Here is a 27,441-nt window from a genome sequence, read left to right as displayed (position 1 = left end):
GCGGTGGCACCTGCAGAGAGGACGGGCGGGAGCCGGGCCGAGTCGCGAGGGCCGGAGGGGGTCCCTGCACGAAGCGCGGACAGAGAAAAGGACGCGGCATTGCAGGCGCCTGAGAGGAACCCGAGGGTTTGCGCTTCTTCAGGGCTGTTCGTCGGGGTGGGAGCGGGGAGCGGAGAAGACCGATATTTACTGGCGGGCAGATCCTTGAAACTCTTTCTCACCGTGTGTTATGTAACCCGTGGCTGTCATTTACCCCCACAACCAGGCTGTCCCTCCTGGAAGAGGAGGTCTGGCAGCCCATTGATGTGTCGGAATAGTTGTGTGTGTTTTTTCCCGTTGGTTTGAGTGCTCGTCACCCCTGCAGGCGGTGGATGCATGAAGGCTAGTCACGAAGACCTTCTCCCAAATACGGATTTGGGTTGAGAGAGTCGTGCTTGCAGTTTAGGAATTTATTTGTTTTGAGGGTCGAGGCTGATTACACATACTTCTTTATTTCTAATCTTCAGGAAAGTGGAGAGCCTCAAAAATCTATAGTGGGAGGTAAGTGCAAATTGGAAAATGACTAGAAATCTCATTGTTAGATATATATATAGATAGATATATCTCCCTAGATATTGTGGATGTTAAAGACTGAAAATAACGTGGTGGTCTGAATGGGGAGAGGGAATGCAAAAGTCATCTTTTAAGTAATTTGCTCTGTAGGTCTGAGAGACTGGTTATGGATTATTTCTTAGGTTTAAAAAGTGTGCTTTTTGAACCTCTCTGACCAAGGGAAAATGTATTTGCAGACATAAATAACTGAATTGCCATGTTTGCACAATGAAATGTACAATTAACATAGGGATTTTATTAAGTATATGTTATGGAAGGACAGACTACATTAAAAACTTGGTTTTGCCCGCCATTGTGCCTCCATGGTTGAGCCTGGACCTATGAACCTGGAGGTCAGAGGTCACTGTTTTTTTTCTTTTTTAAAAAATTTTATTGATTTTTTACAGAGAGGAAGGGAGAGAGATAGGGAGTTAGAAACATCGATCAGCTGCCTCCTGCACATCTCCTACTGGGGATGTGCCCGCAACCCAGGCACATGCCCTTGACCGGAATCGAACCTGGGACCTTTCAGTCCGCAGGCCGACGCTCTATCCACTGAGCCAAACCGGTCTCGGCAGAGAGGTCACTGTTTTGATTCCTGGTCAGAGCACTTGTCTGGGTTTCGACTCCATCCCCAGTAGGGGGTGTGCAGGAGGCAGCTGATCAGTGATTCTCGCTCATCATTGATGTTTCTGTCTCTCCCTTTCCTTTCCTCTCTGAAATCAATCTAAAAAATATATATACAATATTTATTTTCTAAAAACTTGGTTTTGTAGCTCACTGGAAAACAGTTTTAAAAGAAGCATTATAAATAACCAAAATGTAAGCTGATTGCAGTGTTGCCTTTACCTTAGAAGATAAGAACTAATAAAGTATTAGCAAGTGTACTATAACTTCCCTTTTTCTATTACTAATTTCTATTAATATGTCCCAGAGCCTAACCCAAAAATTCATCACTTGGTAAGGAGAGGTGGTTCATTAGATTTTGTTAGTTCTGAAGTGGAGTACTAAGGTATTTATCAATGCTCCAGATAAAAATTTTGACACTCGGTGTTTCATTGTATTTTTACTTTTTGCATGAATAATACTATCTCAGTCACAAAGAATATTTCTACTTCTAGTTGCAGTTCTGTAGTGTGAGTACCTGTGAACAAATCTGCTTTTATGTAGGGTGTGTGTGTGTGTGTGTGTGTGTGTGTGTGTGTGTGTGTGTGTTTCTTATTATGTAATGAGCCTACTAGAGCTGCCAGTGGCTGATTTTTAATGGCCAGTAGGTGTCATTGTAGAATACAATAAAGTTGAATATCATTAGAAGTCTACTTTTCTGACACATTTCTGTATTGGAGCTGTTTATAAGGAATTTGAAACAATGGCTGTAAAGAAGTACAGTAATTTGCTCTAAATTGCACCTTGAAAGCTTGTTTTTAAATCCAACTCTCAAGCCATCTTCACATGCAATAGATTTAGTTTGTTTTTAATACACAGTTTTGGCACCTTATAGTAGTTTATTAAGTTCTAGAATGATTAAAATTTTCAGCTTGACTGAGCTTTATAATAGAAAAACCCATGCTACAAAAAAAAAAACAAAAAACAAAAACAAAAAACAAACAAAAAAAAAAACAGAACAAAACACAGCCCTAGCCGGTTTGGCTCACTGGATAGAACATCAGCCTGTGGACTGACAGGTCGCGGGTTTGATTCCCGGTGAGGGCACATGCCCAGGTTGTGGTCTCAATCCCCGGTGGGGAGCGTGCAGAAGGCAGCTGATCAATGATTCTCTCTCATCATTGATGTTTCACTCTCTCCCTCTTCCTTAATCTCTGAAATAAAACAACAACAACAACAAAACCCACACAAAACACAAAAAAACTAGACTGATAAAATATGGGCAGAAAGTCTCCAAACAAGTTATTAGTTGCACAAAATAGTATTTTGTTGTTATTCTTTTAATGCAAGAACAGAGGAATTTTTTGTTTCAGTGTCTGTGACTTCTTAGTTTCTTTTGATGTCCAAAATAGCTTCTTTTTACATTTTTGTCTTGTAAGTAGACTATATTCTTTTCTCAGGATGATGAGTTGAACGTTTGTCATTGTCTAAAATGTGATGCAATGGATTTTGGAGGCAGCTGGCACAGAAAGCTCTGAAGGTTGCTTATAGCTGGTGTGAGTACAGCCTCTTACCTGCAGAGCCTTCCACTGAGTTCTTGTCACTTTGTAGCTCGCCTCCTTTTGCCTGCTATTGATACAGTGTTAAAAATAGAATTAGACCTAATTCAGAAAATCTCCATGAAAGTGGAGAGTTTTATATGTATATATATACACACACACACACACACACACACATACACACACACACACACACACACACACAGAATAATCTAGGAGGTTTTTTTTTTTAAAGGCACATACATATTTATTATATCATCTCCACTTTCCTTCAGAATCTTTTTGGTAGGGGAAATGTGAAGGAAGGTAGATATACATATTTTGAAGAAAAATATTCCCCAGATATGGTTCACTGCTGGCTTCCACTTACAAATCATTGATCTAATTCAAGGCTCTCTTACTTGTGATATGAACCAGTAATCATAGTTTTTGCTTGAGAGAAAGGGCTGTCAAATCTACCAATATTTTTATAGCTCAATACATTTTCACCATTTAATGTCATAGCTGGGATAGACTTTCTATCCAGGAGCTAAAGATGCCAGAAATAAAAATCGTGCTGAATGTTTTGGTTTGGATTAGTTTTTACTTGGAACTTAGCTGCTTTCCATAAACCAAGGTAATTGCTTTCATGATTCAGGCCTGTGTTAATTTGCACAGATATTTACTTATATCTTGTTCTCTCAATGTATCTGGAAGCTATCTAATTCTAGAATCAAACTACAGTTGGAAAAAAGAATTGGAAGTTTTCTTGATTAAAGGTCTTTTTGCAATATTGCTATGATACATTTAGCTTTTGCGTAAACACTCACTCTATAATATATAGTAAAACTTGGAATTGTGAATGTGTTGATTTTGACACAGACCCTGTTTAGAAATTCCTGGTGCATCTTTATGAATTCTAGACTTTCTGTTTGGGTATCTATTTGTCATGGAGACAGGTACTAGAAAAAGTAAATGAGTCAGCTTTAATTTTGGAGAAAGGAGTAAAAACTTAGTTGTGTAATATATTAAGATGCGTGACTTTGATTAGTTATAGAATTACTGGAGGCCTGGTGCATGAAATTTGTGTACAGGTATGGTCCCTAGGCCTGGCCGAGGATTTAAGTGCTTGCGTCTGGCGTGGAAGGGCAGGTCCCAGCTGACCTCTGGGCCCTGGGCAGCATCTGGGCCCCCGGGCCCCCGCCCCCCCCCCGCTGCCGGAGTCATCAGGCCCCCGCCCAACTCCCTCAGCACCTGGGAGCTGGACGGTGGCCCTGCCCCCCACTGCTGCTGCTGGTCGCAGTCTGCAGGGTGATCGGTGGGGCATCGGGCCCTGCTTGCACCCGTCTTGGCCGGTGCCGCCCGTTCACCTGCTCCACCATCTCACCATGGTCCTGTTCGTCAGGGCCCATCGGGTCTGGCAGCGTTTCCACTGCTGCCTGCTGCCAGTGTCATGTCTCCAACGCCCGCCATGTTCCGCGCCATCCCCTGGTGGTCAGCGTACCTCATAGCATGCAGTCAAACTTCCAGTTGAGGGCACAATTTGCATATTAGGCTTTTATTATATAGGATTATATAGGATAGTTCTTTCTAGGTTTGAAATATAACTGCCAGAAAATTAGTCATAAAATATGATAAATGGCACCAATTTATTGAATGACAAAGCATCGGTTACAAAAGAGTTATTTTGATCTATTTGTAAAACACTGAACTCCATGAAAATGTTAGAATCAAATTTACCATTGAACCCACTCATGCTTCCTAAGCCCCCTTTCTGTTGTCCCCCATTCTGGATTCTCCTCTGGAAAAGGCACTTCCTTTTGCCTTCAGTCCACTCTGCACCACCAATCACTGCATGGGTTCATCCACCTGGCTGAGTTCTCTTTTAATAAGATTTCCTTGTTAAGACATTTTAAAGAAAAAGTTAAAGAAAAGCACATCTAATCTGATGAACAATAGATTAAAAAATAATTGAGTTTTTTTTTTTTTAAAAAAGTTTTTATTGCTTTTTAGAGAGAGAGGAAAGGAGAGGGATAGAGAGAAACATAGATGAGAGAAAAACATCATTGATTGGCTGCCTCCTGCACTTCCCCTACTGGGGATTGAGCCTGAAACCCAGGCATGTGCCCTGACCAGGAATCCAATCATGTCCTCTTGGTTCATGGGATGATGCTCACCCACTGAGCCACACCAGCTGGGCTACTTTATTTTTTATTGAATTTATTGGGGTGCAGATTTTCTATTTTTTCCTGTTTTAATCTTGGTAAGTTTTGTGTTTCTGGGAATTTGATTATCCAATTTGTTGGTGTACAGTTGTTCACAATATTCTCTTTATAACCCTTTCTATTTATGTAGAATCAGTAGTAATGTTCCCTCTTTCATTTCTGATTTTAGGAATTTGTGTTTTCTCTTAAAGAACCAGTTTTGGGTTTTTAAATTTTGTGTATTGTTTTCTATTCTCTATTTCATTTATCTCTGCTCTAACCCTTATTATTTTCATCCTTCTACTAGCCTTGGGTTTAGTTTATTCTTTTTCTAGTTCCTTAGGTTGTAAAGTTAGGTTGTTGATTTGAGAGCTTTCGTGTTTTTTAATGTAAGCATTTATAGCCATACATTTCCCCCTTAACACCACTTTCACAGCATCCCAGAGGTTTTGAAACACTGTGTGTTTATTATTGTTTGGCTCTAAGTATTTTCTAATTTCCCTTGTGTGTGGTTTAATTTCCACAACCTTGCGAATTTTCCCAGTTTTCCTTCTTTTGATTTCTGTCTTCATCCCGTTGTTGTCATGGAAGATACTCTGTATAATACCTATCTTCTTAAATCTGTTGAGTCTTGATTTGTAGCCTACATATTGTCTATCTTGGAAAATAGCCCATGTGCACTTCAGAGGAATATGTATGCTGTTTTTGTCTTTTTTTTCTCTTAATTTTTGGTTATATTTTTGTCACCATGGATATTTAGTCTTTTTTTTTATTGTGAGCCAGACTTTTTGTATGAAAGATTCAGAGACAACGTTACCTTCCAGATAGGGTTCCCATTTCTTCCTGTGGCTCAAATCGGTGAAGGGGCTAATTACCTTTAATTAATCAGGGATTGAGCTGTTTTAAAGCTGTGTTAAAATTTAATAATACTCAGTTTTCCTATCATTTGCCATGTTGGATTTTCTTGCTTTGTTGTTTTTTTTTCTTTTAATTGAGAGCCTAGTTAGTATCTGTATCCTTAGAGACCCATCTCTACAGAGGTTCAAATCTGCTGTACTGCTTCAAACTGCCAGTTGCCTTCGTAATTCCCAAGACACTAAAAGATCGAGTCTCCTTGACATGAAGTGCCCCTTCCCAAAGGGGCACTAGTTACGAGTTTCTTGTATATCTTTTCGGAGATATTCTTGGTCCTTTTCAAGACTTTCCCTTGCTGCTGAACATCTCATGAAGTAAAAATCTCATATAAGAGATAAAGTCAGCTGTTGTGGTTGGAGTAGAGAGATCTTGACACGTATGTAGTTTGAAAAACATTGAATTATAATGATAATGTAATTAAATTTCAAGAGATATTTACTGATGTATTTTTTGTATTTAAAATAACATTTTGTTAACATATTATAAAACGTTAATTTTCTTTTGGTGTTTTAGATTTTAAATGGTAATACAGTTTTGAATCAAAGAAATAGAACATAATGAGATAAGCAACTATACGAAAAGAATTATCAATTTGTGTGAAAAGTATAACTTTAGCAATTTGAAAATGATTTTCTCCAATCAGAAACCTTTAACGCCGAAACCGGTTTGGCTTTGTGGATAGAGCGTCGGCCTGTGGACTGAAGGGTCCCAGGTTCGATTCCGGTCAAGGGCATGTACCTGGGTTGCTGGCACATCCCCAGTGGGAGATGTACAGGAGGCAGCTGATCGATGTTTCTCCTTCATCGATGTTTCTAACTCTCTATATCTCTCCCTTCCTCTCTGTAAAAAATCAATAAAATATATTTTAAAAAAAAAACAAAAAAAAACCCTTTAACGTATTTTTTGTGACAAAAATTTAAGTAATAGCATTTTCTGTGTTCTTTTTTAAAATGATAAAATTTTCAGTTCTGTGATACTCATCCAAAAATGATTTTATAGTCATTGATACTTATTATTTAAGCTTGGTTTTATACTGCATAATAAAGTTTAATGATTGTTTGCATGTGTGTGTGTGTGTGTGTGTGTGTGTGTGTGTGTATGATATCACTGTACTATTGGATTAATAGAATTATTGTATGGAAATCTTAATTTTATAGATTATTCAAGTGAGGCTCCAGCTACAGAAAATTTAAATAACCTACTCAAGGTTTTGCCGATAATGAATGAATATTTGAAACTAAAACTCAGACTTTCTTTCTAATTTTTTTAAAAATTAGGTTTGGTAATGGTACACAAGTAAATGTTAGTTACTATAGAAATTTTTGAGTCTCGTGAGTCTCTATTTCTTAAATTAGGTAAACTATATTATAACTGTCTTACCAAAATTGCTCTTCTTTGTATTACATTCTTGAGAATATGTCTCAATATTTTACAATTTTCTATTTTCATTTTTTTGTAGAGTTGGAAAATATTTAAGTCTCAACAAATGAATTCCACACTTGAACTCTGCCGCATTCCTGTGCCACCTCCTCCTTTAGAAAACTGATCTTAGAACAGAGGTAAAAATTAGAGAAGTTAACTTTTTAAAGGATAAAGTGAATTTCCCATACAGTTAGACATATTAGACTTTTTGGTAATCCTTGGTGGATAGCTTCTATTTATTAGGCAATTTTACCTAGGAGACTTGAAAGAATCACATTTTAATGTCTTTGAAATTTACTTTTAAAAGTGTTTTCTATTTAATAGTTCTGTCTTTTAACTTTTTTGTTGTCTAACCTTTACAGTTACTGACATCAAATTTACTTATTATAACTGTATTATTTAACTACATCTAGATCAGTGCTGTCCAATAGAATTTCTATGATGATGTCTGTATTCTATATCTGTGCTGTCCAGTATGGAAGACACAAGCCACATTTAGCTACTAAGTACTAAATAGTGCAACTAAGGAATTGAATCTTTAAATTTTATTTTATTTTAATAGCCATTTGTAGCTAGTGGCTACTGTATTGGATAGTATAACTCTAGGTTTTTCCTTAGGGAACTTGGTATTTACAATAACAGCACATTTTACGTGCTTAAGATTCAGACTTAATCTAAATAGCTTGAAAATTTGCTGTAGCAAAACTCATTTTTCACTATCTCATATGTTGTCCTAATACTTGTGTAGCTTTGTTTATCTAATAATTTTGGTCCATCAGAAGCCCTTAAGAGCAGTTATCATAGTTAGTCTTGCTTACTGATGTGTTAACTGATTTAATATTTAAAAAAAGACAGCGTGGCTGGTGTAGCTCAATGATTGAGCATTGACTTATGAACCAGGCGGACACAGTTCAATTCCTGGGTTCCAGGCTCTATCTCCAGTAGGCGGTGTGCAGGAGGCACCCAATCAATAATTCTCTATCTCATTGATGTTTCTATCTCTCTTTCTTTCCCTTCCTCTCTGAAAGCAATAAAAATATATTAAAATAAAACTTCTTTCTTTAAAAATGTTTAGTTTGAGCTCTGTTCTAAAACTAAGCCTTCTTATCTAAAATATATACTAGATGAATGTCTCCTTTAGTGAAAGGCACTTATTACTTACTTTTGGTAGTTTCTGTAAGTAGTAATGCTATCCTCAACTCAGTGCTTTTTTTCTTTCAGAGATAAGAGTAACAGAAAGTAGAGGAAGATGCTGGGATCTGAACGTGGTGTTGTGGAAGAATGGTTATCAGAATTCAAGGTAAATTGGATTAGGGGTAAGAATATGTCATAATGATTCTATATGTCAGTAATTCAAGCAGTAAAAATCTCTTCCTTGGGGAAACTGTAATATTATGATATGAAGTGGTGCAAAGTATGAAATAATGTTTCTGTAATTGCAACTCTCTGTAAAGGCACTGATGTGAATAATGGCTAGAAGATAATATGTAAAAATGAAAATAGTTTGTTAGAATTGATGAGGGGATATATAAATTTTAAAATATTCCACTCAAAGAGGGGAAACTTTTTTAATAAGGCATAGGAATAGGATTTTTGCCTTGTTTTATTTCTTGTAATTTAAAATCATTCATTGATTTGAGTGAAAACTATAATTACTAACATTATGGAAATAAGTGTTTTATAAACATAAAATGCAAGAATTAAAATCTATCTAAACTGCTTGGCCGGTATGGCTCAGGAACCAAGAGATCACTGGTTCGATTCCCGATCAGGGCACATGCCTAGATTGCAAGCTTGATCTCCAGTAAGGGGTGTGCAGGAGGAAGCCAATAGATGTTTCTATTTCTCTACTTCCCTCCCTTCCTTTCTCTCTAAACAATAAAAACATATTAAAATATATCCTTAACTACTTTTTTAGACTAGATTAGTTTAAGATGACCCATTTCAGCAAATCTTGGTTATAATATGTGATTTCTAATCACTTTTATGGTTTAACTAGTGGCCTGGTGCATGAAATTCATGCACATTAAAAGGGGATTAATTAAGCAGTGGTTCTCAACCTTCCTAATGCCGTGACCCTTTAATACAGTTCCTCATGTTGTGGTGACCCCCAACCATAAAATTATTTTCGTTGCTACTTCATAACTGTAATTTTGCTACTGTTATGAATTGTAATGTAAATATCTGATATGCAGGCTGTATTTTCATTGTTCGCGACCCACAGGTTGAGAACCACTGAATTAGAGGAAATATTTTAATATTGCTATTTGCCCTTTCTCTCTAATAGAAGTGTCAGAGATGAAAGAAAATTAGTAAAATGTATATGAAAATCTTCCTCCAGTCAGAGCCTGGGGCGTGCCACAGGAACCAGAGTCAAGTCTCCGCCCACCCATGTGCGCCTCGAAATCACGCAAGACCTAGACCCGGCCGGCTCCACCCCCATTGGGCTAGATCCAGATCTGGCCGGTCCCACCCTTGTCAAGCCCCGCTGGGCGGGGTCGCAGCTTCAGGTCCCCTGGCCCGGTGCCAGGTGGGGGGCATGGCCTGAGGTCCCCTGGCCCAGCACCAGGGCGGGGGGCGCACCTTGAGGTCCCCCCATCAATCCCCGCCAGGCGGGGTCATGGTCTGAGGTCCCCTGTGAAGCTCTGCCAGGCGGGGGACATGGCCTCAGTTCCCCCAACCCCAGGGCGGGGTTGTGGCCTCAGGTCCCCTGGCCCAGTGCCGGGGGTGTGGCCTGAGGTCTCCTGTCAAGCCCTACTGGGTAAGGGGCGCACCTTGAGGTCCCCTGTCAAGTTCTGCTGGGCGGGGGGCGCAGCCTCAGGTCTCCTGGCCCATTGCCGGGGCGAGGGGGCATGTCCTGAGGTCCCCCGTCAAGCCCCGCCAGGTGGGAGGAGCGGCCTGAGGTTCCCCGGCATGGCACCAGGGCGGGGGCACAGCCTGAGGTCCCCCGTCAAGCCACGCCGGGTGGGAGGAGTGGCCTGAGGTCCCCTGTCAAGCCCAACAGGGGAAGGGTCTGGGGTGGGGGGGGGCACAGCCTCAGGTCCCTGCTGATTGCTCGTTAAGGCTCGTTACAGGAACTCAGCCTCCGCTGTGGGCGCAGCCATCTTGTGTTATGGAAACAACACCCCCCCCCTGCTGTGGGCGCCACCATCTTTGTGGCAGAGTGACGGTCAATTTGCATGTTCCCTCTTTATTATATAGGATGGTTAGAATTATACAGGGTGGGGCAAAAGTTGTTTTACAGTTGTAATGAAAATAAATAATACAATCATTAATTAATAATACAAGAATAAACTGTGTTTTGAGTACTCACAACTATACACCTTCTTTTGCCTCACCCTGTGTATTATAACTACGGTGGGGCCTTGACTTACGAGTTTAATTCGTTCCGAGACTGAGCTCGTTAAGGAGCTCGTTAACTCAAATTACTCTGTCAACTCAATGCAAAAAATCGGCCGAGAGACAGCTGGTATCTCAAAAAACTTGTTAGTCGGGACACTTGTAAGTCAAGGCCCCACTGTATTTGTTTTTTTAACATTCATGGTTCTTATATTAATTTCTTTTCTTAATTGACTCATAAATATTTTCAAGAGGAGCTCCTTTAAAATAAAGTTTCTGACTTCCCAAATATTAAGTTCACTTTTGTTTTCCTTTAATTTTTTTTTTTTTAGGCATTACCTGACACTCAGATCACCAATTATGCAGCAACTTTACACCGGAAAAAAACATTGGTACCAGCCCTCTACAAAGTTATTCAAGATTCAAATAATGAGGTAGGAGAGTTTATAAGAAAAATAATTTCAACATAATAAAATGAAATATGTGTACTAAAGCACATATATTTAAGTTTTGTAGTTTTCCCTGCTCTTTTTTTTTTTTTTTTTTTTCAATTCTTCTTAAGAGACTGGAAAACTTTTTCTGCTATTTTTCATTCTGATAGTTGCTTTGGCTTTCCTCATGCTCTCTCTCTCCATATTTTTAAATGTTTTGATCAAATTGGTTACTGCTGAGGACAGTATATTTTGATTCTTCATCTGACCATTGTTTTTGCAGATTATTTATTTAATTTGAAACTTTCCTTTGCTTCCTTTTCTGGAATGTTTCCTTTTCTGGAAGCCAAATTTTAACCATACACAGATTGAGATTTATTTATTTTATTTTAAGTATTCTTCGCAGTTATTTTATTGACAATATAGAACTACGTATAATCACCCTAATCAGTGAACTTAGACTGGTAACATAAAATGATACTGCTAGTAAATTTAGTTTGAAAATTATCAGAGAAAGCACTTTTTAGCCTACATAGTCAAGATTAATAAACTTAGAATTAGAGTTTTCTTTTATTCAGTTTGTCATAAAAGGAAAAAAATTCAGCTATTGAATCTATTTGTTAATTTATGCAAAATACACACATTATCTCTTCATTAACACAATAGTTATGACATACAGTTTTATCACCACGGGACTCATGTATGTTTTAAAGTGAAAATGAAAGGAACACACAGGAAAGTAGCTTCTTATCTTCCCAGATACAGCCTCCACGAGTGCCTCTGCTGTGTACGGGAGTGAGTTTGAAGAAGTTCAGGTAATCATCTCCTAACCAGCAGCTTAACTTAAAGCGCATCTTCATTTTTGTCCAGTCACTAAAAGCTTGCTTATTGACCTCTTTCTTTCCTATCTCCTAAACTTGGATTGGCTCTCAGTTAGACTTGCATCTGTTACCTTGTGTAGCAGCAGTTACAGGATTCATTTGCTTCTTTTTCTCTTGCTGTGTATTTATGAATGTTTTATAACTTCAGGTGTGGTAATGTACATATATGCATATCCTTGGTCAGGCATTTTCAAAATTCTGTTTGAATAATGAATGTGTGTATTCCCCACCCTCTGTTTTGCACTGTCTTAACATTTAAGCTTTGCTTATTAAAATTTGTTTTATGCTTTCTCTTTAGATTGTAAGCTCTTCATGGGCAGTAGTCATATATTCTATATTTGTTACTTCATAGAATCTAGTATTTTATTATGTATATAATGAACACTTAATAAATATTAATTAGAAGAATAGTGAAATACAAAATGAGATTCTAAAATGCTGTCATTTTTATTGGGACTCACATTCTCTGGTTAGAGCACTGTCCCCTATACCAAATAGGTGGCGGGCTTGATTCCTGGTCAGGGCACATGCCTAGGTTTTGGGTTTGATTCCTGGTAGGGGCTCAGATGGGAGGTAACTGGTCATTGTTTTTTTTTCTCTCTCTCTCCCTCTTCCCCCCCCCCCCCCTAAATTTTAGAGTCTAAACCAAAATCAATAAAATCACATCCTCGGGTGAGGATTAAAAAAAAAAAAGTATCAGTTTCCTTGATTCAGTTATATGTGGAAGCTATGACATTAAAAAAAGTTATTCAATAAACAAAAAGTTATTCATATTATTTTATATTATAATACTTCAAACTATTAACGTGTCAGACCTTGTCATGGCTAGAAATGGAAAAATTATAACTTTAGAGATTCAAGGTCAAGGCCCAGCTGTCAGCATAATCAACCAGTTGACAGAGCAGGTCCATTCTTTTCTCCTGTCAGATCATAAGGTTCTAACTATGTGTTCATACTTAAGAAAAACAGAACAGTAAGCTCTGTAGAATCATTAATATATAGAACATTAATCTCTACACCAACATATTGCTTTACTTTTCTCATTTCCCTCCTTCCAGATACCTTAGTCACTTGCGGTTCTTCTACTTCACGGAGACCTCCACCTTTCTGCACTTTAAATCCCAAACTAAAAATCTCTTACAGTCTGACTTCTTGGTACACTGTTAACTGTTCATTTTACACTTCTTTTCTCATATTCTTACCCTCCTTACTCCATATTTTCAGCTTGCTTTTTATGTCATTAAAAAAGAATAAGAAAGTAGTTGGGAGCTCTCTTATTTTCCCATTCAGATATACCAGCATCTCTACCCATACTCTCCTGCCTTTTCTGCTATTCAGTAGATGAAGTATCCTAGTGTATCAAAGGCCATCTCTTTCACATAGGCCTGGATCCCATCTTCCCTAGCCATCTCAAAGATTGCTCCTTTTAATGATCTCTTCTCTTTCCTGATGAATGAAGTATGGCAAAGAAAGAATCATATTCTATTTTTTAAAAACCTTATTTAACTAGCTTCTTTATTACCTACCCCATTTTGTTGTCTCTTTTCACAGATGAACCTTAACTATAACTTCTTTCTATTTTACCCCTTTTCCTCACCTCACATTCTCTCTTTAACCCAAATTGGGCTTCAGTGTCCATTATTCAAGCCAGATTGTCTCAGTGTGTTCATCAGAGAGCATGTCTCTTAGTAACTATTTTATCAAACTGTTGGCTAAATTTGGGGAATGTGTCAGTTATTCTTAAGCTTTATTTTTTTTTAACCAGAAGAAAATGACTTTTAACACCTTTTGATGTGGGTGATAATTTCATTTAGGAAAGGTCAGAGTCATGTATAATACTGAGAAACTGAGAACACAATGGCCTAATACATATACTTGGAATTAAAGATTTTTAACAGATAGCATTGGCAAGTTTTTAACAATCTTATTTTGCCATGGTATCTGATTAAAAGTTACTGGATTTCCAGCCACTATTCCTCCGACTTTAAAAAAACAAAACAGAATAATAATTTCCCTCAGCCTGTATTTCTTTGTAATGCTTAATTAAAATATAGTCTCCTACATGTAGTTTTTGCTACTGAGGAAGGAAGTTAAGATCTTTCTAAAATAAATCATAATATTGTTCCATGGACAATAACATTTAGAGAAGGTAAAAAAAAAATTAGAGAAGGTAATTTTAGGATCTTTACTAAAGAGGAAAGTAGATTTAAAAGATGTCTATGTAATAAAAGCCTAAGCAACCATTATGGCGGAATCACCAGAACAACCAGTTGCTATGATGCGCACTGACCACCAGGGGCAGACGCTCAACACAGGAGCTCCCCCCTGGTAGTCAGTGCGCTCCCACAGGGGGAGGGGCCACTCAACCAGAAGCCAGGCTTGCCTCTTCTGCCTCTGCGGCAGCACTAAAAAGGAGCGAGCCAAGCGGTAAGGAGTGCGCAGGTGGGTGGTAAGGAGCGAGAGATCCTGGATTGCGAGAAGGATGTCCAACTGCTGGCTTAGGCCCAATCCCAGGCGGATGTCCCCTGAGGGGTCCCGGACTGCGAGAGGGTACAGGCGGGCTGAGGGATCCCCTCCCCCCCCCCCACCGAGTGCACAAATTTCGTACACCAGGCCTCTAGTGTGTGTGTATGTGTCTATATATATATAGGAGTGGTGGAGGGGCAGGTCCCTCAGTCCAGATTGCGAGAGGGCACAGGCCAGGCTGAGGTACCCCACTGGTGCACTGTCAGGGCCAGGGAGGGATGTGGGAGGTTGGCCAGCCAAGGAGGGACCGCAGGAGGGCTCCAGGGCATGTCCAGCCCGTCTCAATCCCAATCACCCGGACCCCAGCAGCAAGATAACTTACTGGTTGAAGAGTCTGCCCCCTGGTGGTCAGTGCATGTCATAGCAACTGGTCGACCAGTCAACTGTCTGCCCCGTGGTGGTCAGTGCATGTCATAGCGAGAGATTGAGCGACTTTAGCATATCATTAGCATATTACACTTTGATTGGTTGAACGGACAACCAGATGACCAGACACTTAGCATATTAGGCTTTTATTATATAGGATATTTAGGGAGTATTTAAAATCTTGCTCCCCAGCATATGTCATCAGTTTGGTTCAAATAAACTTATAAAAATAAAAGCCTTGTGTGTGGGTGTGTGTGTGTGTAATAAATTTATAAGAGCAATAATCTTTAATTTCCCGAAAGACCTGAATATTGTTAGCATTTTTCAAAGATGCCAACAATTGACTATTTTCAAAAGTATATTTCTTATTGGTACTATGTGGAATATACTATTTGTAATTAAACAACTCTCACCTCCTACTCCATCTTTGCTGAAATATAAGGAATGTGGTATAATGGGAACATCAACCGGGTGTTGGAAAACCTGAATTCTAGAGTCTTCCTACACCACTAAATTCTGTGTCCTTGGGTAAACTGTTTGATCTAGACTTCAATATGAGAAAGTTGGACTGGTTTTTAAGATTTCGAATACAATGATAGTGATTTCACATAAAGGGCTTACTAGACGAGGATGTGTGTGTATAAATTTTTTTAGCTTTAGTTGTTCCTTAAGAGCTAAGTTTAACTCATCTAAATATGTTATGTGTACAATCAACATAGGATAAGTTGACTTTTAATTTACATTGTGAAAATAGTGGCTTTATTCTAGAATGTTTGATTAAACTAGTGTTAAATTTTAAACATTATAGTTTCCTGTCAGTGTTTGTCTGCATTTTAAAATCATAGTTTTTGTTTAGTTTGCAGTTATTCCAAAGAAAACATTCTAAATTGGCAGTACATGCTTAGGGAAAAGGGGAAGATTTATTTAAACTGCTCATTTTCTTAAGTTTTCAAGGTCATAAAGTTCCTTGTAAGTCATATTGTGTGATATCTTATGAAGAATTATCCAATTAAATATTGGAAAAACTATTTCTGTAGAATTTCCTCCTTTTAAAATATTTCAAATAAATATAATTAGTAGAATTTATCAGTCTCTTATTAGCTAGCATTAATTTAAAATATCAGCATTTTGGATGTCCAAATATTACATATTGCAAAATTCTTTTCTCTACTGAGTGGTATATAATTTATTTAAATCATAGTCTTAAATTAATATTTAACTTTCAACAAGATCATTTGAGATTATTTTCTTTCAGTAGAAACTTTTTTAAAATGGAGGATACTAAGGGTTGTTAAGAACAGAAAAGGAAATTTGTTAAATATAAGTTGGTACATTGGTTAAAGAACTAAATCAGTGATTCTCAACCTTCTGGCCCTTTAAATACAGTTCCTTATGTTGTGACCCAACCATAAAATTATTTTCGTTGCTACTTCATAACTGTAATGTTGCTACTGTTATGAATCGTAATGTAAATATCTGATATGCAGGATGGTCTTAGGCGACCCCTGTGAAAGGGTTGTTTGACTGCCAAAGGGGTTGCAACCCACAGGCTGAGAACCGCTGAACTAAATTAAGTAGTACAGTATATTAAAAGTTATGTTGACATTATAGGGCCATAAAGTACTACTTATAGTTAGTATATTTGTCAGTTTAATATGTAATCTCTCTACATAGAGATTAAGATTTTGGTTGTATTGATTCAAAATATGCAAGAATTATGTTGAGAATTTAGTTTAAAAATAAGATATAAGTATACGTGCCTTTAAAAAAATCCAGTTATATCCAAAATAATGGAAATAACTAATGCACTTTATTTTCCTTTTAGCTCCTGGAACCTGTCTGCCACCAGCTGTTTGAGCTCTATCGTAGCTCTGAAGTTCGACTTAAGAGGTTCACGCTGCAGTTCTTGCCAGAATTGATGTGGGTTTATTTACGGCTTACAGTTAGCCGGGACAGACAGAGTAATGGTTGCATTGAAGCACTTCTGTTAGGAATTTATAACTTGGTAAGTTGAAAGTGATAGTTTGGGAAATTTTAAGTATTTTTTAAAGTCCTCTGAAATTATACTTAAAGAATATTTAGAAAAAAATTGAAATGTCTGTTGAAAAATTTGAGTTAATTAAATTGAGCACAAGGGAAACTAAAAAAAAAAAAAAAAAATCCCATTTACCATTGTAACAATTACAAAAAGATACCTAGGAATAAACTTAACCAATGAGGTAAAAGACCTGGATTAGGAAAACTATAGGACATTGAAAAAGAAATAGAGGAAGATACAAACAAATGGAAGTGTATACCATGTTCATGGATTGGAAGCATTAATATCATTAAAATGTCTATACTACCCAAAGTAATCTATAAATTCAATACAATCCTTATTAAATACCAACAGCATACTTCACATAACTAGAAAAAATACTCCAAAAATTTATATGGAACCATAAAAGACCCCAAATAGCTGCAGAATCTTGAGCAAGAAGAACAAAGTTGGATATCAAACTATGCTACAAAGTCATTATCAGTAAGACAACCTGGTACTGGCAGAAGAATAGGCATATAGACAATGGATTGTAACAGAGACCCCAGAAATTGACCCACACCATTATGGTCAATTAATATTTGACCAAGGAGGCAAGATCATACAAAGGAGTAAAGACAGTCTCTTCAACAAATGGTGTTGGGAGAACTGGAGAGACACATGCAAAAAGATGAAACTAGACCACCAACTTACACCATACATAAGAATAAACTCAAAATGGATAAAAGAGTTAAATGTAAGGCATGAAACCATAAAAATCTTAGGAGAAAACAGGCAGTAGTGGAATTTTTGCCAATATATCTCCTAGGGCAAAGGAAACTAAGAAAATAAGCAAATGGGACTACATCAAAATAAAAAGCTTCTGCACAGCAAAAGAACTCACCATCAAAACGAAAAGAGAACCCACTATATGAGAGAACATATTTGCCAATGATACATCTGATAAGGGGTTAATATCCAAAATATATAAAGTACTCATACAACGCAACAAAAATAATCCAATTAAAAAAATGGGCAGAAGACTTGAATAGACATTTCTCCAAAGAGGACATACAAATGACCAAGAGACATATGAAAATATGCTCAAAGTCACTAATCATCAGAGAAATGCAAATTAAAATGACAATGAGATATCACCTCACACCTGTCAGAATGGCTATAATCAAAAATTCAACAAACAAGTGTTGGCGAGGATGCGGAGAAAAGGAAACACCAGTTCACTGCACCTCACAATAAATAATATTCTTCTGAACCAGTGCTTGCTGCTCTAAGTATTGCCCCTTCAAAAGTCATTAGAAAACATTTGCATCACTAGAACATATATCTGAAGGATGGTGTATGCAAGGCCTTTGGAGCCACTTATATTTTGTTTAAAACCAGGCCCTGCCACTTGTTGGCTGCTTTAAATTTGGACAAGTTACTTAATATCTTGACTTCAGTTGCGTCATATGTAAAACAGAAATAGGACATTGTTATAGGATTAAAAACAAGTAGAAAAATCCAGCATGGTGCCTGTGGTGTTTTAATTATTATGATTATTAGCTGTATCATAATTGAAGATGAGTTTTTTAAATGAAAAGCTGGTCTTGGTATAAAATTCTCTTGCTAATTTGCCTGACACTGTTTTTTTAAAGTAGGAAATTTGTCTCATATTTCATTGTGTCTCCTCTATTGATTTGTACAGGTACTTAGTAAGTGTTTAGTGATTTAATAATTGAATTTGGTGTATTAGATTAGGTTTAACATTATGCTGTTACTTTTATTAATTTGATTAGGGTAATAAAATTTAGTAGTGGGACAAATGAAGCAATATTTTGTATATCAGAATGCTTGACAAGTTCTTGACAATAGTTGATGCTGTGGTTTAATTTTGGCATCTCAAAAATAGTGTACTATAAAAATATTGCTCAATTCTATGCAGAAATGCAACCTCAGGCTTCTATCTTTTAATTCCCTTGATATCTGCTCTCTCTTCTCTGTGGTTCTCATTTCTTCTTACCACACTGGTTTTTCTTTATATACTTATTTCTCTTTTTTCTTTCCTTCCCTAGCACTTCTCTCTTGTTTAAGATAGCCTCGAGAAGAGTTTTATATTGCCCTCAGCTTAAACAAATTTCAGAAAACACTTCTCCACAAATACAAATGTAGATCAAAAGTATTTGGCTTAATTTAAAATTTAGGAATAAAAATTAAAATTTTATTGCCTAACTTAAATCATGTCTACTCATCTTAGTTAGCATAAACTTTCTGAGGCACAGTGGCCCAGATGTAGTGGTAACTAGTTTGACTACAAAGTAGATAAATGATCTCTCTAGGGAAGTTTAAAAATATGCATATTTTATTGATTTCACAAAGGAAGGGAGAGGGAATGAGAGACAGGAACATCAATGAGAGAGAATCACCAATCAGATGCCTCCCACATGGCCCCCCACTGGGGACCGAGCCCACAACCCAGGCCAGGAATTTAACTGCTACCTCCCAGTTCACAGGTCGTCACTCAAACACAGCCACACCAGCCTGGCTCTCTAAGGAATTTTTTTTTAAATATATTTTATTGATTTTTTACAGAGAGGAAGGGAGAGAGATAGTTAGAAACATCGATGAGACAGAAACATCGATCAGCTGCCTCCTGCACACCTCCTACTGGGGATGTGCCCGCAACCAAGGTACATGCCCTTGACCGGAATCGAACCTGGGACCTTTCAGTCCGCAGGCCGACGCTCTATCCACTGAGCCAAACCGGTTACGGCAGAATTTTTAAACCCCTTTTCCTGCCAAAATTATAGGTAGGACCATTGTTCACATATAATTGGTACTATCCTATGACATAAAACTCAGAAATGAGCCCCATAGGAATGTTCTGGGTTTGTGTTTTGGTGATGGTAGTTATTTTTATAGTTGTTTCTTCCTTTCATATTGTTTAACTACTTAGTCTCTCTCTGATCACCTTCCCAGGTCTAACAAGGTCAATCTTCTCTATGATTATGCCTGTTATGTGTACTAATATGAAGTGTAAAAGAAACATAGACAAATGAGGCAGTAGAGAAAGGGAGTGATGCAGGAAGAGCATTTCACCCCTGGCTACTGTAGGCAGATTTTTATTGATACCTATAGAAGATTGGATGTAAAAAATGATGGGTACATTGTCCTTTTCATTGAAAGATAAAATGCTTTTAAAATTCACAAGAATTTTCTTACAGTTCAGTAAGAATGACCTAAATATGAACTTATTTTTAATTACTTAGACTAATAATTATGTTAATATGTAGCTTATTTGAAGTCATTAGTTTATTGCTGAAGAATTTTAAGAGTTTCTTTTAGTCAAGATTCATTCTGTGTTAGAATAGTGTGTTTTTCTTATTTTAATAAGTATGGAGCTCTTGCCTAAGGCCTTTAATTTGTTTCACTCAAAGAACTAATGTTTCTATTTAAAGATCTAATCACTTGTAATCTCCCTGCCCTGTGTATAAATTAAACATGGAAATTGATTTGTGTGCCTGCTTCCTTCATGTCTTTGCTGTCATGTTGTATTTGATTTACTTAGTATTGCACTAAAATCTCTCAAAGGATAATTCACCCACCAAAGTGTACAAATTTGCTAATTTAGCAAAGATAAATTAGGGTAATAATTTATTTTTAATTTTTATTATTTTTATATATTTTTATTGATTTCAGAGAGGAAGGGAGAGGGAAAGAGAGCGAAACATCAGTGATGAGAGAGAATCATTGATTGGCTGCCTCCTGCACAACCCCTACTGGGATCGAGCCTGCAACCTGGGCATGTGCCTTGACCAGGAATCAAACCGTGACCTCTTGGTTCATAGATGGCCACTCAACCACTAAGCCATGCCGGCTGGGCAGTTTTTTTATTTATATTACTATTTCTAAACATCTTCCTCAGTTACCAATGATATGTTTGGTAAATTAAGGAAGTAATTATTATTTCTAATAGTCCTGTGATTATTTCATTATCTTTGTTTTTTTTTTTTAACTAGGAAATTGCTGATAAAGATGGAAACAACAAAGTTCTGTCTTTTACTATCCCTTCTTTATCTAAGCCTTCAATATACCATGAGGTAAGTAAAATTGGAAAGGTAGAATTATTTAAAAGTATACTGAATAAAGATATAAAGTCAGCCTCTTACCAGAGGTAAATATTCCTAATACATCTTTATTGATTTACTTATTAAAAGTAGATGTTTGTTATCTATATATATAAAGGCTAAGTGACTTTCTGACCGGTAGTAACGATGCGCACTGACCACCAAGGGGCAGACACTCAATGCAGGAGCTGCCAAGCTGTGGTGACTTGGCAGTGGCGGTTCTCAGGTGATGCACCCTGGAACCAGAGAGGAGGGAGCCCGATTCCGGGGTGCATCACCCGAGAACTGCCCTCTCACAATCCAGGACCCCTTGGGGATGTCGGAGAGCTGGTTTCGATCTGATCCCCGCAGGCCAGGCTGAGGGACCCCATCAGTGCATGAAAACAGGCCTCCAATTAGTAATATAAAGTTGAGCTGTTGTCAAGAGTGGCAGAAAATAATTAATGGGTAATTTTCTTCTAGTTCTTGTTTCTTTGGATTCTTCACCAGTATCATTTTTAATCTTTTTTTATGAGTTTTCAAAAATATTCTTTAAATCATTTTTATTTTTCAATTAAATTTGATATACCATATTCTTTAATTTTTTTAAGTCTTCAGTAGTAATTAGAAATCATCTATGTTTGGTTGGGTTTTATTTTTTTATTTATTTTTGGGGGGTTATTTTTTAGGAAAATGGCTACTTAGAAGAATATTACCACTGTAATGATTATATTTCCATTTAAAGAATTCTAGTTGATGCATTCCAGCTGTTCACTAACATTCCACTTCTGATTTTTGCATATATTTATTTGGTTGAATATGAGAACAATGCTTATTATACAGGTAGATGACTTCTGTTGAGCTGAACTCCTTCTGCCTCCTCTCTTTAAGGATATGTGTTCTGAATCAAGCTTCTGACCTCAGGTGGCTTTTAGTGCATAAAATCGTGAGGAAAGCATTTAAAGAAGCTTTACCAGTAGTCTAAAAATTATATTCCATTTTCTTATCAACACTCAATATCCTGTTGTCTCATAGCTTTTTTTTTTTCTTAATGATGTCCTCTGGGAATTTGTTTTGTGTTGGAAATAGAATGCCTGCTATTTATTTATTTATTTATTTATTTATTTATTTTTATATTTTATTGATTTTTTACAGAGAGGAAGGGAGAGAGATAGAGAGTTAGAAACATCGATGAGAGAGAAACATCGATCAGCTGCCTCCTGCACATCTCCCACTGGGGATGTGCCCGCAACCCAGGTACATGCCCTTGACCGGAATCGAACCTGGGACCCCTCAGTCCGCAGATCGACGCTCTATCCACTGAGCCAAACCGGTTTTGGCAGAATGCCTGCTATTTAGCCCAGGACTCATTTGAGCTTAGAATATTTCTGAGTAATTTAATTTTAATTAAGTTCTGTGAATCATATTATGAAATAAAATGGAGGATAGTGAAACATTTATGAATGGATGGTTCTAACTATAGAAACATGAAATCAATTATGTCACTATTAAAGAGACATTTGATCATAGCCTTCAATATTGTTTGTGTTTTATAATTATAGCACTCTACACATTGCTGTCTCCATTGTAGAATGGGATTAATGAGAGTACTTAGTATGAATGCACAGTCCCCAAGACTGCTCATGTTGTAGAGTACAAACAAATTGAAATGGACATATTTGTAACCTTTAGTCTTTTCAGCAACTTCTTTTATTTTTATACATTATATATGTATGTGTATATATGTATGTATATATGTATATAATTTTCAAAAAGAGCCATAGAATGTGTATAAATGAAAAATGGAAAGGGTTTTGAAAGAGAAGAAATGGTGTGAAACTGCCCTTTTTTGAAACAAATATCTTTATGTGATACAGGTTTTTACTTCATTTTAGAGACAGTCTCATACTTTACCTTATTTTTATAGCCCTCAACAATTGGATCCATGGCTTTGACTGAAGGGGCATTGTGTCAGCATGACCTCATCAGGGTTGTTTATAGTGATCTTCATCCTCAGAGGGAAACATTCACTGCACAAAATCGGTAATGGTAAAAACTGTGGACAGTAATAATTGTCCTGGAATAGTCTTCTTTTCTCTCTTGTTGGCCATATCTTTTTTCTTTTGCTTTACTTTACTTATATCCTTAACTTCATTTGTCAGTCCTTTTTTTGAGTTTTTAATGTCTGCAATTATATTTTGTGTATCTAAAAGTTTTTCTTGCTTTCTGAATGGTCTTTAAAATACTGATTTTGTTTAACAAGTGGTGTGTTTGAAGTTTTTTTGAAACATCTTTTATATTTTTGAGAATATTAATTATAATTTGCCTTATTCAAAGTTTTCTTTTTTCTTTTTGTGTATTCTGTTTCCTTTAAATTGTACTTTTTTTCTATTTTTTATTTTGGTCTCATTTTTTGTTAGTGGAATTCCTCAGATGTCTTTTCTCTCCCATATATTTAAGAGTAGGAGAATAAAATTGAGAAGCTTTAACCACGTTAATAGGGCTAGTTGACCATGAACTTCACACAACTTCTCACTGGGCTGTTCAGTTGGGGAACTTTCTAAGTTCATATCTTTAAATCTTTCTTCTTAGGGTCAGGTTCCCTAGAGAAAAGTCTAGTCTGTAAATAGAGGGCTAGCTGCTAGCATTCTGGTGGCCAAGTGGGGAAGGAGAGCTTGAGGTCTTGATTTCCAGTAAGGTTTGTTTCACTTAATGTTCCTGTGTTCAGTATGGTGTCTTCCCCCTCCAACCCCCACCCTAAACCACAGTTGTGCCTGGTGGTTTCTCGGTAGAAATATCCTTTTTCTTCTTTGAGAAAAGAAATCTTAAATTTCAGAAAAGAAACCTTCAATAAACCAGGTAACATAGAGAAGAAAAGATCTGAACATTTGACTGCTTCTGAGTCAGACTTACAACTCAGTTTTTAGCTTTTCATTTTGGAATAATTCCAGACTTACAAAAAATGTTGTAAAAATGGTACAAAGAATTTCACCATCTATGGGAAGCTTTTTAGAAGTACAAATTCCCTGGGGTCCTGCCCTAGAGACTCTTGTTGGTTATTTGAGTTGACATACAGGAATATATTTTTTCAAAAGGTCCTTAAATAACTATAATCTGCTCCAGGTTTAGGAGCCACTTTCTTAGACATTGTAAAGATTAGGAAAGCATTCTTTATCCCTTTAATAAATGTTTATTATAGTATCAATGTGTTAGACACTGTGTTGGACACTAGAGGTAGAGGTGAATATATCAGGGTCTAAAGTTATTACCAAATGGGTAAAACAGAGAAAAGATGGAGAATGATGATTCAATGGGATAAATGCTATATTAGCGCTATACAGATAAGGGAATAGTTTCCTTCAGTTGGGAGAATTAAGAACAGCTTTATGTCTAAGGTAAAAATTTGAGCTAGGACTTGAAACCTTAGCATGAGTTTTCTAAGGATGTTCTAGTAAAGAAGAGCAGTATGTATAAAAGCAAATTGTTATGAAAGGTTATGGCATATTCATGGAGTGGTGAGAATATTGATGTAGACCAGTGATGGCGAACCTATGACACGCGTGTCAGAGGTGACACGCGAACTCATTTTTTTGGTTGATTTTTCTTTGTTAAATGGCATTTAAATATATAAGATAAATATCAAAAATATAAGTCTTTGTTTTACTATGGTTGCAAATATCAACAAATTTCTATATGTGACACGGCACCAGAGTTAACTTAGGGTTTTTCGAAATGCTGACACGCCGAGCTCAAAAGGTTCACCATCACTGATGTAGACAGTGTATGTGGTAGGTAGTGGAGGTAGGGTAAGGTTAGAGAGGATGGTTGAGGGTGGATTTTAAAGGACCTGTGTGCCATGATGAGTTTGGATTTTATCATGCAGTCAGTAGGAACAGTGGGCTAATGTAGATAGGGCAGTCATCTACATTAGGAATGGATATGGGGAACATTGATGAAGAGACTATAGTAATCTGGTTGAGAAATCATGAAAGTAGTGTCAAGGCATCGTTGTTATAACCATCTAATGAAGAAATCATTTACCACAGTGTCTAATAGAAGTGATTGTTTATAATCCTTTCCACTCCTTTTTGTTTTTCGTAGGTTTGAAGTCCTGAGTTTTCTTATGTTGTGTTACAATTCTGCTATTGTATATATGCCTGCTTCATCTTATCAATCTCTTTGTCGGATGGGCTCCAGGTGAGAATAATAATTATCATTATTATTATAACATTATTTATTTGACAAATATTTACTGAGCATATTCTTTATGGTAGGTACTATTTTAACTTATGATGTATAGCAGTAAATAAAACTCATGGAGCTTATATTCCTGTAGGAATCCTTATCTCTCAAGCATCTTGTCTTCTTGAAAATATTTCAGCATCAAAAAAGTATTTTTTATCTGAACATAAAGAAAAGCAAAGATGTCTTAATCTTAGAGTGGTTTATTGATATACCTAATCACTTTGAGAGCTTTGAATAAATAGTCCCATAGGTGAAGAAAGTCTTAAGGAATGTGAATCCTTTTCTTTATATATTTCACAAATTATTATCTCTGCTTTGTATAAGAAAATTAGTAATAGTACCAATTGTATGTCTCATTTATATTTGTGTTCTTTAATCTTTACTAAATCAGAATTTCTAATAATTTGGACAGACCTGGGTTGAAATTTAAATATTTACTATAGAAAGGAAGTTTAAGTAATAAAAATCAGTTTGGAGATAGAGGACATTTAGAGTCACAGAATTTCAGCTGTAGAAGGAACCATGAGTTCATCCTGTTCAGCTAATTTTTTTCTTATTTTTTATTTATTGATTTTTATAAAAAGAGGGAGGTATCGAGGGAGGGAGGAGGTGGGGGACAGAGAGAGAGAGAGAGAGAGAGAAACATCTAATTATTGTTCCACTTATTTATGCATTCATTGGTTGTTTCTTGTCTGTTACCTGACCGGAGATTGAACCCACAACCTTGGTATATTGGGATGACATTCTAACCCTCTGAGATACCCAGCCATGGCTCAACTGATTTTTACTTGAGGAAACTGAGCCTCCCAAAGGGGTTAAATGCTGTATTAGTTTTCTGTTGCATCATAACAAATTACCACAATCTTAGCACTGAAAACAGCACACATTATTTTGTAGTTTCAGTGTGTCAGGAGTCTAGGCATGGCTTAGCTGGGTCCTTTGCTTAGGATCTTACAAAGCTGCAGTTAAGATTTTGGCTGGATTTTCAGTCTTATCTGAAGCTCGGATGAGGAATTATATACTTTTGTTGGCAGAATTTAGTGCCTGTAGTTGTAGGACTGAGGGCTTCAATTTCTTGTTGACTCTGCCAAGGACCAGTCTTAGTTCTTTGCCCTGTGGGCCTCTCAACATAGGCTGCCTTTAACATGACAGCTTATTTCTTCAAAGTAGAAGAGTGAAAGGAGACCTGCACTACATTCTTAAATAACACAATCATGGAAATCCCATCACCTTTGCCATGTTCTGTTGATTAGAAACAAATCACAGGTCTCACCCACACTCACAAAGAGGGAGACCAATCCAAGTTAGTTGTAAGTTTGATTTTATAGATGAGCTTAAAATAAGTATGTTATTTTCATTTACCTGTAATAACATAATTAATGACTAACAAAGTTCTTGTCTCTAACCTAGATACTGTTATCAAGAGAATACATTGTTTAAGCACTTATTGCCTATCTACAGATAAATCCTATATAAAAAAAGGCTAATATGCAAATTGTCCCCACAGGTAGGAGTTTGACCAACTGGGAGTTAGATGTGAGCTGATCACCAGGAGGCCCCAGCTGGTGGTGGCATGCAGGCAGCCAGGGGAAGGGAGGCCCCAGCCAGCAGCCAGCAGCTACTAGGGACCCTACCCGTGCACGAATTTCATGCACTGGGCCTCTAGTTTGTTTATAAATGACTATTTTGGTTTTTTAAGTTAATATTTATTTATAATTTTTCATTCTATCTTAAATAATAGCAAATATTATTTTCAGTAAATTTTGCATAATAAGACTAGTAGAGGTTGGATCAATTTTTAAAAATATATTTTTTTATTGATTTCAGAGAGGAACAGAAAGGGAGAGAGAGATAGAAACATCTATGATGAGAATCATTGATCAACTGCCTTCTGTAAGGCCCCTACTGGTGATCAAACCCATAACTCAGGCATGTGCCCTGACCTGGATTGAACCATGATCTCTGGTTCATAGGTCGATGCTCAACCACTGAGCCATCTTTTAAAACTGAAAGTCTGTGATTCACAGGCCAGGCAGTGTTTTAAATGTATATAATGTAAATACTGCAGTGATCTGATACCCATCACCCATTTGAGGAATAAATGAACAAGCTTTTCTTTAATAGACTGACGTTATACAGGGAAGGGCAAAAGTAGGTTTACAGCTGTGAGTATGTGAAACACAGTTTATTCTTGTACTATTATTAATTAATTATTGTATTATTTCCCATACGAGCAACTGTAAACCTACTTTTGCCC

The 27,441-nt window shown here is 36.9% G+C and overlaps 1 protein-coding gene across 7 annotated transcripts in view; it reads left to right on the top strand.

Annotated features, from left to right (window-relative positions):
* Positions 1-27,441, top strand: part of FAM126B (family with sequence similarity 126 member B) — a 41,859-nt gene that overhangs the window by 348 nt on the left and 14,070 nt on the right. For 3 of the 7 annotated variants that reach the window (XM_036319023.1, XM_036319026.1, XM_036319024.1), the window contains exons 2-8: positions 7,314-7,413; positions 8,498-8,576; positions 10,948-11,049; positions 16,645-16,824; positions 20,853-20,933; positions 22,867-22,982; positions 25,041-25,136. In XM_036319023.1, coding sequence (XP_036174916.1) covers positions 8,526-8,576; positions 10,948-11,049; positions 16,645-16,824; positions 20,853-20,933; positions 22,867-22,982; positions 25,041-25,136 — 626 coding nt within the window. In that variant the 5' untranslated portion in view covers positions 7,314-7,413; positions 8,498-8,525. Of the gene's footprint in view, positions 1-506; positions 541-7,313; positions 7,414-8,497; positions 8,577-9,563; positions 9,670-10,947; positions 11,050-11,805; positions 11,862-16,644; positions 16,825-20,852; positions 20,934-22,866; positions 22,983-25,040; positions 25,137-27,441 lie in introns of those variants that run through there. The other 4 variants (XM_036319028.1, XM_036319027.1, XM_036319025.1 and 1 more) reach the window with 4 other exon arrangements.

Source organism: Myotis myotis, unplaced genomic scaffold (genome assembly GCF_014108235.1).
Source record: "Myotis myotis isolate mMyoMyo1 unplaced genomic scaffold, mMyoMyo1.p scaffold_m19_p_8, whole genome shotgun sequence".
NCBI classification, from domain to species: domain Eukaryota; kingdom Metazoa; phylum Chordata; class Mammalia; order Chiroptera; family Vespertilionidae; genus Myotis; species Myotis myotis.
This window is presented reverse-complemented; position numbering and strand designations above follow the sequence as displayed.